The 16,041-nt window shown below is 37.0% G+C and overlaps 1 protein-coding gene across 5 annotated transcripts in view; it reads left to right on the top strand.

The window, feature by feature from the left end:
* The window catches only part of KCNQ (KCNQ potassium channel), a 411,920-nt gene that overhangs the window by 116,617 nt on the left and 279,262 nt on the right, over window positions 1-16,041 (top strand). For all 5 annotated transcript variants that reach the window (XM_087350439.1, XM_087350438.1, XM_087350436.1 and 2 more), the window contains exons 2-3: window positions 3,075-3,217; window positions 11,723-12,121. In XM_087350439.1, the coding sequence (XP_087206565.1) occupies window positions 11,865-12,121 (257 nt within the window). In that variant the 5' untranslated portion in view covers window positions 3,075-3,217; window positions 11,723-11,864. The remainder of the gene's footprint in view (window positions 1-3,074; window positions 3,218-11,722; window positions 12,122-16,041) is intronic.

Below are 16,041 nucleotides of genomic sequence, written 5' to 3'. Positions count from 1 at the left end.
GATTCTCAGGGCGATATTTTGATGCCACTTGACGTATCATATCTAAAGTTTGCTTTACGATTCACTTTAAATCAAGTTCCCAGTTTCTTAATTTTTCCTATACATATTTTGTAGCATCTCGATAAGTATTAGGACGATACAATTCTTTGAATGAAAGTTACAGGGATGCATACAATAAAAAAGTCTTGATTTATAAAATGTCATTAGTAAAATAAATGAAAGTACGCACTGCCTAAGGCTTTGAAATTATTCAACCTCCTTGTATCACTGCCACCCAGTTGTTCTCCGCTCGTCGGTACCCTTCGACGAAATTGGCAATCGTTGGCTAAATGGGATATCAGAGTCTTAGCCACAAGTATTCCTTTTGTTTCAGAAATGAATTGAATAGCAAGTGAGGCTACTTAATGGTTTGCTTTTCCCATATGTCGCTCATGAGGTCGAAGTGCCTTGTTTTTGCTCATTAAGATTGTTAAAGATGCGTGTAGAAAATTAATGTAATAGAACTGTAGCGTGATTTCATCATAGATGTATGATATCACATCTTCCCTTGTGACAATCCCGTTAGTTTTGTAGCCATGACATTAATTGCCCTTCAAAGTGTAAACAGTTTTGTTTGTATGCATGATTTATATTCCAGTATACTACACGGTATTCGAGGCATTTATAATGGAATTGAATTTTTTAAATTGCTTTCGTATTGTCACGAATGTATGGACGCCTCGACAGGCCAGACGAACGTGGAAGGAAACATTTGTACCCAGACAATCAGGACTGTGATGTCTGCAACGTAACGCATTAACCCAGGATATAATTAGTACTCGCATGAATGCCAAATAAATTCGTTTTGTGGTGAAGAACGCAGTGTGCAATGACTGATTGCGTCACAATGTATCAGATTCTTGAATGCATGAGATCTGAATAAAATTCTGGAACATGCTATGTCGTAAGAAAATTAAGCATGGGTCCTATTATATGGGATATTAAATTAACAACGCGACTCAATTTCTCGTCTTATTTGAACTGTCTAGCAGGAAGCTGCTATTTTTTATCAGCTCGCTGGATAATTGTTGTTGTTGTTTAGGTTTGATGTAGCTTCGTGATGTCAGGTAACCAAATTTAAGGGACGATGTGTGATTCGCCTGAAACGTCTGCTGATGATCACAGACACTCGTGAAATGCTAACAAGAGCATTTCGAGATTAAACTCTCAAGCGGATCGATAAATTCCCCGTCCAACACCATTTCCTATTAAACAAGTCCACGTCTTCAACCCTGTTTCTCAGTTACATTTTGATATTGTCTCACGTATTATTTCATCTCCAAAATATTCTCTGTTTTCATTCTTACATATCACCGCGTTGAGTTTGTGAAATAGCGTGACGACTGAGATTTCAGGTTTCCACGGCGACGAGCGTCCTAAAAACGTTGGTCAATATCTATCAGATTACACTGTACATCACCTCATAAGGCAGCCATCTTCATACGTGTCGCTGTGAAAATAATAGCTGTTTACACAGAAAAATACGAACCCCATAAATACAAACTACAAAGTTACTTATTATTAAAGCAGGGCGGATCGAGGCAACGTTCCCAGAGGACAGTCGTCTTCAGCGTGACGGCTTTCCACGAAGTCCTCAGCCGAAGACGCCTGTCAATTTACAAACTCTGCCCATCTTCAGTGGAAAGTTACCCCGGGCATTTCCTTCTAACGGGAAATAATCGCCCCTCGTTTCACCATGTAGCTTAATCAGATGTATTTACGCAGACTCACTTATTCAGGACTTCAGGCACGTCTGTTCTCGAGTGCAGTTTGCCAAGAATAAAACTTTGGAATTACGAATATAAAATAAGCAAACAAACAAACTATTAACACTATAAAAAGACACTAGTGTCTTTTTTATAGTGTTAATAGTTTGTTTGCTTATTTTATATTCTAATACACTACACGGTATGCAAAGTTTTAAGATTTGGAATTACGGTTAAGAGAAATGTCGTAGCGAAAATTGTGTATAATTTAAAGCTCGTTAGCTTTCTTCCTCAATTATTCTATTTGCGTATTCTTTTACCACTGATTTTTATTTATTTATTTCTTTCTGTAACTTTTTATTTTCTTTAGTCCGGGCCTGACAAGTAGGGTTTGATTCCTAGGAAGGACAAGTATTTATACAATGTAATGGTATTCTTCGTAAAGTTGGAGACACGACACTTACTGATAAGAAATGTGTATCTGTTACGCTTTTCTTGTTCATGATGAAAGTGTTCCAGGAAATAACCTTCAAGGATGTTATAATTTACATTATTACTTATTGAATAAAAATTTTCTTGGATATTATCCATCGTCTAGTAAATATAAAACGTAAAACGACGTTTCGGAGATGGGACTCTATCTCCGTCTTCAGGTTCCTACACAGTTGGGCCCACTAGATACAGCTAATCCCTATCTCCGGACTACGTTTCATATTTACTAAACGATGGATAATATCCAAGAAAATTTTTATTCAATTGACTCTTCACCATCGTCAAGAAGTTTTAGATTTGATATTATTACTTATATTTTCTGTGACGGTTTAAAAAGTGACAATCAAATAAATATGCTTTAATTGAATTGTTTGTACTTTGGATAAAACTTAAAATGTTGCTATGAAAATTCTCCCTGAGGATGAGAGCAGATATGGCTCTCGAAACGTTGGCAGAGGATATGGTTTATTCACCATTCAGCCACCTGACGCGGCATGTAGCCCGAGAGTCTTTCATAAACTTTCATCAGATTCAATTTATACAATAGAATTTTACGTTTACACACTTTGATCTGCTTCATAATACACAGTTGCACGCGATTTACTTATATAATTTTGTAAATTTACATATATGAACACTTTTGTTGCTTGTTTCTTGTGAAAACGTATGAAGAAGATTTTTTTTCATTGCATATCTGTAATTTTACAACGAACTTTGCATGTTATCATTAAAGTTTCCATGTGCTAATGTTTTGTGTTTTGTGTATTGTGTTTTGTGTGTGTGTGTTTCTGTCGACTCCTGCTAATTTGTTTGTGTTTTCGTTCTCTCTCATTCCAGTGTTGTCTTCCTCACTCATGCACACGCACGTTTACGCATCGCATCGCTTTCACGGCCGCACGCAACATTTTATCTTCCACGCAATGTGTGTGCAGCTTTACAGGACAGGAGTGCCATCTACCACCACCTGAATATAACATGGCGTTAGTCTAGTAGTTAAATTAGCAGACAGATGGAACCACCTGTAGACTACCAATAATAGAGACACAAAAAAGCCGGAATTTAAATACGTAATTTATTGAAATAGGGGTTGAGAAGCCAGCATTAGGACACTTCGTGATCTTTACAGTGGAACCGTGCGATATTAAATGTTGTTTTATTGTGCGGCTGATTGGCGTTGTGCCAAAATATTTCAAACGTTTTCCCCGCCCTCACTTAATCCATTTTCAGAAACGCTGCAGATAAGAAATTGTATTTTTAATGTGAATAACGAAAATACTTTTTCTGTTACCGGAAAAGTTTTGGAGGCAGGTGGAGATTTTATTATTCGATTGTTGGCCAAAGTGGAACTAGACGTGGTAACGATATAAATGAAAACGAGTAATCGATTCTGGAGGGTTCTGACAGTAGTCTAACACAATCTGGGCTGTCCATTGTCTGATTTTATAAAACTAGATCTGTCCTCGTATTCAGGTACATTGAAAGGGGCACCTAATCTCTAGGTCTGTTCAGTATTTCACTGCCTTGAAGGGAAAATAATGAGCATGTTTGGTGACATAATGACGAAACCTATTCATAAGACAAAGAAACTCGCCTATAATGAAATCTGAAGTCTTGTTACTGTATCAAAATAGACATAACCAGAAATCTGTGCTGAATCGCATGAACTTGCTACACACCTCATACCATATTTATGTATGATGCACTAACTATCTATGCTTAGGTTTAAAAATGACGTCTTCTTTTAAAGTCGTTATACTCGTATCTTTTCCATCGTTGCTACACGTCCTGCAATTTTCTGTTCCTTTGTTTTGATTACTGTGATAATGCTAGTCGAAAAGTACAAATTATTAATCTCCACTTATGTAATTCTCTCCATATTCTTGTTACTTCCTCTTAGGACAATATATTTTACATGGCCTTTCAGAATGGGATGCTGAATTGCGTAAGAATGAATACGAAATTCACATGTAAGATAATCCAATTTGACTTCAATCGGCAATGTTCTGTAACTGTTACCCTTTAGACAACTTCAAATGCCAACCAATTCTCTCAAATGTTCAGTTAAAAAATTCACACTGCATGAAAACATTCGTGGTGTCGTCTGCAAAGCTGTTACTGCACAATACCTCGAGTAGTGTTTATTTTATGGCAAGCAAGAACATTATCTGTTGCCTACATTTAGGTGTATACGTTGTTTCCATAGATTGCACGAAATGAAGCCGTAAAACGTGTTCGTTTTGTATGCTTCATTGCCGGAACTGTTGAACCATTTCGACTAAATTTTGCAGCTAGCGTCTACACTACATGTTGACGAACGAATTTGAGTTTTGTCTTTATCTAGTCAACACGAACTCTACGTTATAGGAATTTCAAATATAATTTGTTTTCGTAAATTGTACTTATAATGTAATTAGCACATAAAATAAAGAAACAGATCGAATTAAAATCGACTACGATATTTTACAAACGTTTTCCAGACGATACAATTTTATCAAAGACATCCTGACGCTTTGAAGGCGAAGCTCGTCTAAATAATATTTAAGAATTCAGTCCGTGCCGCACAGAAAACACAACTCTTTACCAAATATCAGTTGGTTAACGCTGTTTAAGGATTATAATGAGGTTCGTACGAAACTCATAAATTCAAAATTAAGATTTATTTATTAATAACAGCAGCTGAAACATATATTTACCAGTCGGCTTTAATGATTATTTATATGTGCGATTATCTTTAAAATATTACAGTTGTATCCCAAATAAGTGGGCTAAGTGTCATGAGATACAGAGTTTACTAAATCACAAAGAAAGTGCAGTGTAATTTAGGGGGAAAATGTTACCTTACCGGAGGGTATCGGAAATTAGAAGATGACTTTCTTCTGGGTTGTTGCACCTTCATCATCAGGGCCATGTCACATCGCCCTGATGATGAAGGCAGCAGGGACCTCTGGAACGTTGGTAAACATCTACCAGACTACACGGCGCAACAACACAGAAGACAGAAATCTTCATACTCACCACCGTGAAAACCTCAAATCCTGTATCGGAAATTAGATTTCTTGGTGGTGCTCTAATCTGATTGAGTAGAAAGACGATGGTAATGATGCATGAAAAGACGCCCTTTTACATCGAGCAGAAGTGGAATCAATACTGTGCAGTAATTATACACGCGCACGTTCCTTGATTGAAATTTGCAAAGTGTATAAAATATTTTTTGCCCGAGATATGCATTTCTTAAGTTTTTTTTTTTTTCCTTCTTCGCTTTTCGTAAACGACGGTGGAATTTCAGGAAAAAGTATATTTATTTAGCCCTTCATGATGACATATTTTAATGGTTTAAAATTGTTATTGGCCTATACAAACTTACTCAAGTATTATCAATTTGTTATTTGAGGGACCTTCTGGTACAGTGGATAAGAAGCCATTACGTCACGGATTTAGATATTATTTTGTATTGTTCAGGGCGCGCACACACACAATATATATATATATATATATATACACACATAAAACCATGTATTCAGGACGACATGTAAACACAAATAATTCTAGCAGTTTGAATATACAAACAGCATATATATAGCGCAAAAGAACGCGTAAGTTATTGATATTCTTTAGTCCACATTAAATTCTGCAAAGTCCTTCCTATTTTTACATATTTTTTAACGGTTAAATTGTTTTGAGTGTTATTCTTACGTTTTAACATTTGCTGTACTATAATAGATTCTAAAAATTAAACTTCCAAGCTTCAAGTTTCTTAGTTTTTATATCAGGAAATTGTGATTCTATGATGAAGGAGGAAACAAAAAAAATGTGATTTTAATCTTTATGCAGTTTTCATCATTCGCCTGTTATTCTTCCATCATTTTTGAACTCACAATCATAACATCCATGGCGGGACACAGGACAGTTGACTGTCGCTGCAGATTTTAACCTGCGTTTTACAAGAACAAAATGGAAGTGATTTGTTTCTCTGAGATGTTGGTAGCGCTACACGTCACGACTAAAAAAGATCACAAATGAACTCTATATAGAATTTTATCATGCTTTTTCGCAAGTCTGTTCGAGACGAATACGTGGACATTACCTTCAATTTAGCGGTCATTTACTCCTTTAAAATCTTCACATCTGCAGTTGTAACAACGCCATAAAATAACATAATAATAAGTCCGTCAGCAGTATTTTGAATTTTATTGGATGTTTATTTTGGGGAACTGACAATTGTGTTATTCCATTTACATTAACAGACTGTTCTATTGCCTAAAAAAGAGAAGTTTTGCTGTTAGAATTGGAAATCCATAGACTTTCCTCATAAACCTTTCACGTTATCGGACAAATCTACGACCTTGTAGCCTGTCCTAGTCCCGTTATGCCATAGCAGTAACATGGAATGTAAAGGTGAAAGTTGACTTCCCCGTACAAGAACATCACGCCACTGAGGACCATACGTTGCGTGGTGGTACAGCTCCATGAATTCTTAAATCGAATCTAAAAGGAGGTGAGCAATATTCCCAAGGAAGAGAATCCCTGGAGTTCACAGGATGGGATGCTGGGTGGGCCCTAGGGCTTTTATAAGATTCCATAGAAATAAATAGAAAATTCTCCCCCTTCTCTGAATCCAACAGTTGTCGTTACTTTATTGACAAAATTATTAAATATGCTATTGAAATTTTATTTAAGAAAATGGAAAATATATAAAATATAATTTCCTTATTAGTATTATTAGCGGCTTTGTCCACTTCGAACATTTTTGTACTATGTTGTAGAAGTCTTTTAAATGCCTGACGTCATGAGAGTGGGTCATTTACGATGGCGAAGCACAAACTTTTCTCACAATAACGAAGTTAGTGGAGGAGAGTCCTTGTTGAGAATTTGCCATTAGTTCAGCTTTTTTGATAAATTCTCGGAACTTCTCCGAAGTCAGACGCTCTATTATCAAGTTCATAACAGCTCACAACTGGATTCAACCTCAAGACACATGAATCCAGTAATCATCCTCACATCCCATTTATTTGATAACCATTTTAATACTATTATTCTATCTAAATGCAATTTTCTAAAGTGCTGACCCCCATTTAGGTTTTTGGACTATATACTTATGCATTTTCCATCTGTCTGTGCTTTCTACATCCCCATCTACGTATTTCTTAATTTTATCATCCTGATAGTGAACAATGCCTATCACACTGGCCGCGCGGTCTAGGGTGTGGATTTTGGCGCCTGGAATACTGGGGTTGTGGGTTTGAATCCACCGTAAGGCATGGATGATTGTCATTGTCTTTCTGTTTTGACTTGTCCTTTGTAGGCGAAGCCCTGTGACGGGCCGACCTCTTATCCGAATGTTACCACCTGTCGAAAGACGGCGTTGAAACGTCATATCGGAGGCTGCCTAGGTTATTCAAGGACTGTAGAGCTACTAAAAGGGGAAATTACTCTTTATCTAGTCTGCTGAGCTCTCGTATTAAAACATTTTAACATTGAAAAATTTTAAAATGGACAGTTGAATAGCCTGCGATCCAACAATCCGCAATTAAACATCAGTCGTCTGTGTGATTTTCGATGTCTTCTTCCGGTAATAAACAGCGTCGAGCGTTCTTCGAGTGCGTATTGATATTTGGTTTTGGTTTTATCTTTGGTGTTACTAAAATAACATAAAGTCATTTATACGCGGAAGGGGGGCAATAGAGCTCTTATTGTGAGTGCCTATTTGAAGAATGACGTCAGGACATCTCTTATTTGCTTATCCGTCAGAAAAGATGGAACGCACAAAGAGTAACGAACCGATGTTTTTGGTTCTACAGCCCGATTTGATCCGTGGCCTTCTGTAATAGTAAACGACACCATTTACTCAGGTGGTAAGCCTTTCCTGATGAAGGCTTAGTGAATCGTAAACTTCTGCCTACACAGAATCATACCCCAAACCCGTGACTGCAGAATAGCCAACTGTATTTGCCTTAAACCACGCGGGCAGAAGTAGGACAGCTTATTTTTATAGTTTCACATTTTAGGTCCAAGTTAAATTAAAGGTAAAGTTACTGAAACATTTAAGGACTATTGCAGACTTCGACTTATATGGAGGGGAGCTGTCAGCTTCACGCTCCTACCGCTTTACTCCACGATATTTATAGAAACGACGCTCACTTGTCTTCAGAGGTACACTCTGGAAGTCGTGGCGAAGAGAGAATTCCCTGTGTAAGATTTAAAAATTTCACGGTCAATGAATGCTATGAAATTCTCTCGGGCGATCAGCAGTGTCAGTGCTGAGTTAAAAACCAATGTTTCGGATACCTGCTGTCTCCATCATCAGGGTTAATGTGAGGAATTAAATAAAAAGTCAGCGATTTTTTTGGCGATGACTCAAGTGATATATTCAGACCTCATATTTATGCACGGGGATACGTAAAAATCACGAAACTTTGTATAATCCTCGGGTCAAAAGTCGCTGTACATAATAATGCTTGCGCTTTGTGTATGTGTGAATTTGTAATGTTTTTAAGATGGCAGATCAATCTGAATACACCATTCAACAGCGGGTAATCGCCCTTCAACTTTCCAACGCACTTTCCCACATGTGGATGGTCGTCCAGACTGCTCTGTCCTTTGCGCTACCAGCAAGACAGTTTCCTTTCGATTTTGAGACTTTCGCGGCGAGTACAATCAATAAAATCTTCTCGTGCAATCAGCAGCGTCAACTGGTTATCGTAGTAAACCGACGTTTCGGGAACCAACTCTGTCCCCATCATCAGGGTTCTGATGTGCCAGGCGACTTCCGAGGACTCCAGTCACATCAGAACCATGATGATGGGGACATAGTTGGTTCCCGAAACGTCGGTTTACTACGGCAACCAGTTGACGCTGCTGACTGTCCTAGAAGATTTTATTGAGTTTTCTGTGGAACTTAATGCTTGTCAGTTTTGAGAAGTTCGTTTGTTAAACTTATACTGGAAATCAGCTTGGAGTTCTTGTATTAAGTTATTGGTGATTCATTTATTATGATACAATGTGCTCGTGACTGATCACTATTTAATCTTGAATCCAAATTAATTTGATATCTTAGCAAGCTTCAAAATTCAGTTAAATACATAAAAACATTATTAATAATAGCGATTTTTGATACAGCCTATACACTGCAACTGGTCCACACACACTTACAGTTTTATTTTATTAATTTCTCTCTCCTGTTTTGTTGTTACTGTTTGTGACATGAATGTACACGTGCAAGATGGATTTCAGGAAAGACTGCGAAACGAAATTCTATGAACGGAAAACAACGTGTCTTGAAACAGAACACCCTTAGTTAAATTACTGTCTTTTCCTAGTTTCCACGTTAAATAGATTCCAAGGATAAGAGGTAATTTTAAATTTGTTTTTACTCTTTATTCTTAGAACTGTAGATATTTTCGGCAAACCAGGGTTCTATTCGTATTCAACTCAGGTTCCGTGTTGCATAAGTTGGTGTTCATATGGAATGCTGAGGTCAGTGAGAAAGTGTACTAAGTTGGTCTTACCCTGTGCACAAACTGTCTGGATGCTATGATAATCGTCCATAAAAACGCTGCAGTTTTATGAACGTTTTCTTAATTAAGTGAACACTTGAAGATTTCCGTCTTCTGGGTTGTTGCGCTGTGTAATCTGGTCGATGTTAACCAACGTTTCAGAGGTCATACTGCCTCCGTCATCAGAGTATGAAGATTTCTGTCTGATGGGTTGTTGCGCTGTGTAGTCTGGTCGATGTTTACCAACGTTTCAGAGGTCATATTGCCTCCATCATCAGAGTATGAAGATTTCTGTCTTCTGGGTTGTTGCGCTGTGTAGTCTGGTCGATGTTAACCAACGTTTCAGAGGTCATACTGCCTCCATAATCAGGGCGATGAATTCATGAATTTTGTTTTTGGTTTGAGGACTCGACGTCCTGATAATGGAGGCAGCAAGCTCCTCTGAAACGTCGTTAGGTTCTGGGAAACTTAACCTAAGAGGCGTATCTACGCAATTTTTGTTGTGAACGCGCATGGAAACTCGGTCGTAGTACTCTGATGCTTTGAGCTGAATTTGAATTCGCGATTTGAAACAAAGAAATAATTTGATGTCGCCAAGCGGTGTGTTAATTTTCTATACGGTTCTGGTAGGATTTACAATTGGATATCATCCCAGTAAATTAGAGGTTTGTAATGAATACTACAGTATATTCATAGCTGGAATAATTAAATATTCTAGCGGGGTCTGTAGTAATGCATTTGGATGGAGTTTTGTACGAGTGGAATAAATTATAATTAATATCTAGATATATTTATTCATCAGAATATGATTTACATGAAACAGAAACTGAAAAAAATCTACTGAAATATAGACTGTTACAAAAATATTTTAGACCATTTATTGGTAATTCGAATAGTTTTTCTCATTCTTTATTTTTTGTTTAATTATGTATGGGATTTCATGGGGAAGGAATTTTTATCTTTATCATTACGTATAGATACGCGAAGTCATATTAGTCTGATATCCATTGGATATTAGGGTAAAGCGGTCGGAACGTGACTCTTAACTACACTTCTCCATTTTTTTACGTGATTTCAAAACTGTGGAGCTGTATATTCACCTCTATCTTCACGTATTTGTGGTGTGGAGTCAATGATCGGAGAAAATGGCAGATGCTATTAGGTCTACATGAACAGATTGAAGCCATGATACGTACGGTCAATTCATTGTTTATCCGCCAAATCGATTTATTTTGATGAAGGTCGATTCGAAAAGTCGTGAAATGACATTTAATAAATATAATCACTGCGGTCTAATGAATGGGCGCTGGGACTTGGGTTCAGACCACGTCTAGTTACCACTTGGCCCTTTGTTAGGTTAGGTTAGGTTAGGTTAGGTTAGGTTATGTTAGTCCAGAGTTGGAGCCGCTCTTTTCCATCACGTTGAGAATAAGTTAAAAAGTATTTTCATTCCCCCTGGACATATCTGTTGCTTGGTAAATGGGGCAGGAGAACGTAAATCGAAGTGTAGACTAAACTGCAAAATTGTATAGCCCAACTTTCAACCATTTCAGTAAATAATGACATTGAATGTATAATTTTATTCTTTAAAAATACGAGTGATATATTGCTACAACATTTAAATCAACAAACTATAACTTATTGAGTTTCCTAGAGGCACATTGTACAAAATTTAGTTTTTAAAATAAATTTACTACACAATTCGAATTAATCAAAATTTGGCTATTTTGTCAGATTATGTTATGTTTTCGGTGTAATAAAATTCTCTATAAACTATTGACTTTTGGATGAATAAATATATACTCCTGTAATCGAAATTTAACTCCGCACTCATCCGGAATGAAAATAATATTACGTTAAAGAAATGCACCCGTATTTTCATTTAATTTTTAGTTATTTAAATCGCTTGTATAGGCTTGAGTTTGTGGTTCAGTAATTTTAGCTGCAGGCATAGGTTCTGAATTCACTAAAACGCCATAATTTATGTCCTAGGGATTTTTGAAGCGGATACTGCTCACGATGTAGACTGTTCTTACGCTAAAATGATACTGTGACAAATGAGAGAATAAGAACTATCGAAGTTTAATATCGATTGTTCTGAAGTGGAGAAACGATTTTAATAAGATGTAAAGACATGACGTCGGGAACGCCATCTCCTTCCGACTCACCTTCCCTTGCTCAGAGGCCCCTTCTCTTACCGACTGCGATTGTAACCTTTCCATCGGCAGTGAAGACCAACTTAACGTCGTCATCTGTGGGCTGCAGGCCACAGCAAGGGGTAGAACCTGCGTCAGTACCAGCAAGACACACAGGGACTGTCCGCTTCGAGATCCTGGACGATGAAGTCGACATCTCGAATTTGTACAAACGCAACAGGGACTTCCCCGAACGGTGAGTAAATCAGTGGCTAGCTTCTACAATGACAAACCTCATCAATATTTATTTCAGCAGCTGTTCATGTTCTTCTTGTCTTTTTATTATTTTTTTTATTTTGCGTTTTGTCCATAAATGCATAACAACGATGTCGAGGACATTTTAATTCCTCAAAGGGATTCGAACCCATGATCATTGGGTTCGGTAGTCCAAAACTGTCTTATCTCACGATGTCTATATGATCGGACGGTTGGACATCCATGAATTATTTAATTAATGATCAACGTTTAATAGATTTTACTGTATTTCGTCTATAGTCTGTAAGAGCATGTACCAATGTATTGAGAATGTGTGTGTTTTGAGTGAGATCCATAAATTAACAGAGGAATAGAGACATTTATTTAATGAGGCGGTTCACCGTTTTGTACTCAGTTTTAATTGGATACTCTCAGATGAAGATAACACTTGTGAAAACAAGGCGTAGGTAGGAGGGTAATATTAAAAACCACATTTTTTTTAAATTTTTTTAGTTGGATTGGATTCTCAAATAACAATGCTATAAAAACAAGAACGTTCTTGATAAGATTATCTACCGACACCTCGGAATTCTACTGTTATATAGATTTATTATTTGTCTGAGCTGAGAATTGACTCTATCTTGAAGCTATGACATTATGCTGAATGCTGTCCTAAATACATCGCCTCATACTAAAAATAATCCCACTGTTGGAGCAATCTGCATGGTATTTGATATTATCGGTTTGTTGCCAGTGCATAAAGTGTGAACACTGAAAACACAAAAATGGCACGAAACACTAGAAAGCTAGAAGACGAATTTAGAACTGAGAGTCGTCTCATATTTTGATATGTCGTGTTAGAACGGCTGTGCGCCTTCGCAGATGGGCCGTTATGTTGGAAGTTGGAGTCAATTCTCCGCTCAGTCACCATGGTATGCTGTGTAGTCTCTCAGTTGTTCTGTCAAGGCTTCTCGCCTTCTCTTTTATCACTCTGCCACAGACTTCCCTTCTTCAAAATACAGAGCTCCGGATTTAAGAAAGGATACAGATCTTAAAGGCTGTCCTTTTCAATTTGTCCACCCATATGAAGCCAGATTTACGGGCGGGGGAATATAGAAATAGGGCCCTTCGTCGGGAAATGGCTAATCTAATCCCCTGACTTTTATGGAACCCGAAATTTCATTATCGTGTTCATAAGAGCCTGTCATGGTCCCTGTCCTGAGTCAGATAAATTCAACGTGTACCTACCCTCCTTGTGTCCTTAATACCTATTTTATTTACACCTTCCCTTTTATTCCTAAGCCCTCCGAATGATCTCATCCCCTAAAACTTTAAAACCAAAATTTTATGATAATTTCTTATGGCCTCCAAACGAATTTTCTGCCCAATCTCTCTCATTATCCTTGAGTTAATCGCCCTAAAAATGTTTGGCGATAAGTACGAATCACAAAGCTCCAGCTTCTCTGTATTGTTGTCAGTAGGCTTTCATGTACAGTGATAGAAAAGTCATAGAACCCTTATTAAAATAATTATTAATGGTTGCATTTTAATACAAATAAAATTGGATAAATAAACATACAATACCTCTGTAACTATTCAATAGCCCACTCAAGTCACGTCGAGTTCTAACCTACTCGCGCCAGTCTGTCAGTTATCTTTAAACAATCGAATCGCAAAGATGTCTTTTCACAAGTGCAACAAATGTCTCGTTCTTAATTAACTTGACAGAATAAGTTTAGGGACACATTTATCGATTCTCCTGTGCCAAACAAATAGACAATATATCGTACTGTGAACCTATTTGAGATTTAAAAGACGGTGAATCAAACATGTGTTTTTTTCCGATGCTTCTACTGAACTTCGAATTATGGTTGTGATACTGTATATCCTTACGAAGATTTTACCTGGGTATTCTTAGCTTCTCCAGATATTTTATCTTCAAATCATCCACGATTCTTAATCCTGGCACTCCTCTCATAGCAGTCGCCACTATATAGCCCAGTTAAAACAGAATTGTTAAATGACCCCGACATATATTCAGTCTATGAATGGTATGAGTGACTATTTATACGCGAGCAAAATATATTGCCGTCAGTTGAGGTTTTATTGAATTTATGTTTTTGTTGGTATTAAGAAGGCATCGCGTGATGGAAGTGTCAAAAATATAATAAAGTTTATCTTTGTTTATATCACGGAAATTGGCGGAACAATGCTGCAAACCTTTCCAGATAACCTGTTACGACAAATGCGTAATCTTTTATTTTGATTGTTCGCGCATGCTCGGAACTGTTCGTCTGTTTCCGCGTGTGACGTGAGCTCGAGGTACCGAAAATTACGCATGCTTTTACGTTGCCATGACTTCTATAGCATCAGCCAGTCTGGCCCGTAGCGTCAGCTTAAGGGGATGTCTGGTGGCCGCGGTTTGCGTGTGATGGTTTACAATTGTATTGTTGTGGTGTCGTACGTAAAACAAATTTTTGGTTTTTCCTTTGGTAACAACAAATAAGATGAACTGGTAGTTGTCTTGCTGGATCGGGCGGTCAACATAACCTCACTTTATCTGTTGTAAGTTATCGGATGTGGTCCAACTAGGTCGGATTTTTAATTTAGAAAAGCTGATAGTTATTCTGATGAATTTTCTGTGATTTTATAAGCCGGTGTAAAAATGAAAGATTTTGAGGCAAATTACAACGCATTACATTTAAAGGAAACACAGTTCTGCTCGAAATGAGTGTATGTTCTCAGAAGACCCACTTTCATACAAAACCCCATATGTAATAATGCCATTTTTGCTCTCAGGTCTGCTCTTGTATACGAATTTTATCGAAAAAGAAATAATATGTTTTTTCTGTACTGACAGTGTGTACAAATACTTATTAGCACTACGAAAATAATATGTAAATGCAAATACAGGAGAATGAAAGTCTTTGTAGGTGATAAATTTTTCTACATTCAACATTGGTTATTTTTAATTTTGCATCTGTATTTTTTGTGATATTGTAGTGTATCAGTTCCATACTACACAGTATCGGAAATTGAAATTCGTTTCGAAAAAGTTTTAATGTCAGCCGTTTGTAATTGCAGTTATCCGTGTTTTGTTCTATATGCAAATCGCATTTAGTTTTTAAATACCTTCAGAACCTTGAAGAAAACCTTGAAACTCTGGTTGGTCTAATCGCTATTTACCCATTAGTTTGGTGTTATAGGCTTACGCAAATTTATATGTTAATGAAGGCGTTTAAAGTTGATATGCTACTATCTATTCTTCCGTAAACCCGTTCGAAGATATAACTCTGTTCTGTTCAGCATACAATTACTTTATATATAATTACTAGTATGTATATATATATATATATATATATATATATATATATATGTAGGATTGTTAAGATTTGAAAAGATATTATGTGTATAGGAGTAGAAAAATCTCTCATGTATATTATTATATTTGGCATGGAGACGCTCAGTTATTTACTTCTGCGAGACGTGTTTTCTCGTCGGTTCGTCACATCTGCTGGGGACAATGTCAGAATGGTTTGGAACATACCCAGATCTGCTGACCTATCAGTCATAATGCAGTCACAACACTAGCTGGCTGTTTTCATTCCGTTTAGTGAACCACGAGCAGGTGTACGTATGCTAATGGTTATTATATTGTTTTCTGGGAGTTGTCGTACAAGTACTACGTTATAAAAACTGCGAGACTGTGTAATGCACGAAAAATAAACTGTATCTCTATTTTACATTTCTTAAACATTAGAATCCAAATGGACACCTGGGCGTTGATGGGAAGATAGTATTTAAATATATTTTAAATGAATAGAATGCGATTGGAATTCATCTAGCTAGAGATATGTTCACACTTTGCGTTTTTGTGTCGTAAGAAACGAGTGATTTGTTGACAAACTTAGTAACTGTTAG

Source organism: Zootermopsis nevadensis, unplaced genomic scaffold, assembly GCF_977971745.1.
Source record: "Zootermopsis nevadensis isolate Lab colony 2312 unplaced genomic scaffold, Znev_1.0 Znev_ptg000017l, whole genome shotgun sequence".
NCBI lineage: Eukaryota > Metazoa > Arthropoda > Insecta > Blattodea > Termopsidae > Zootermopsis > Zootermopsis nevadensis.
The sequence above is the reverse complement of the archived record's forward strand: the minus strand, read 5'-3'. Positions and strand labels throughout refer to the sequence as shown.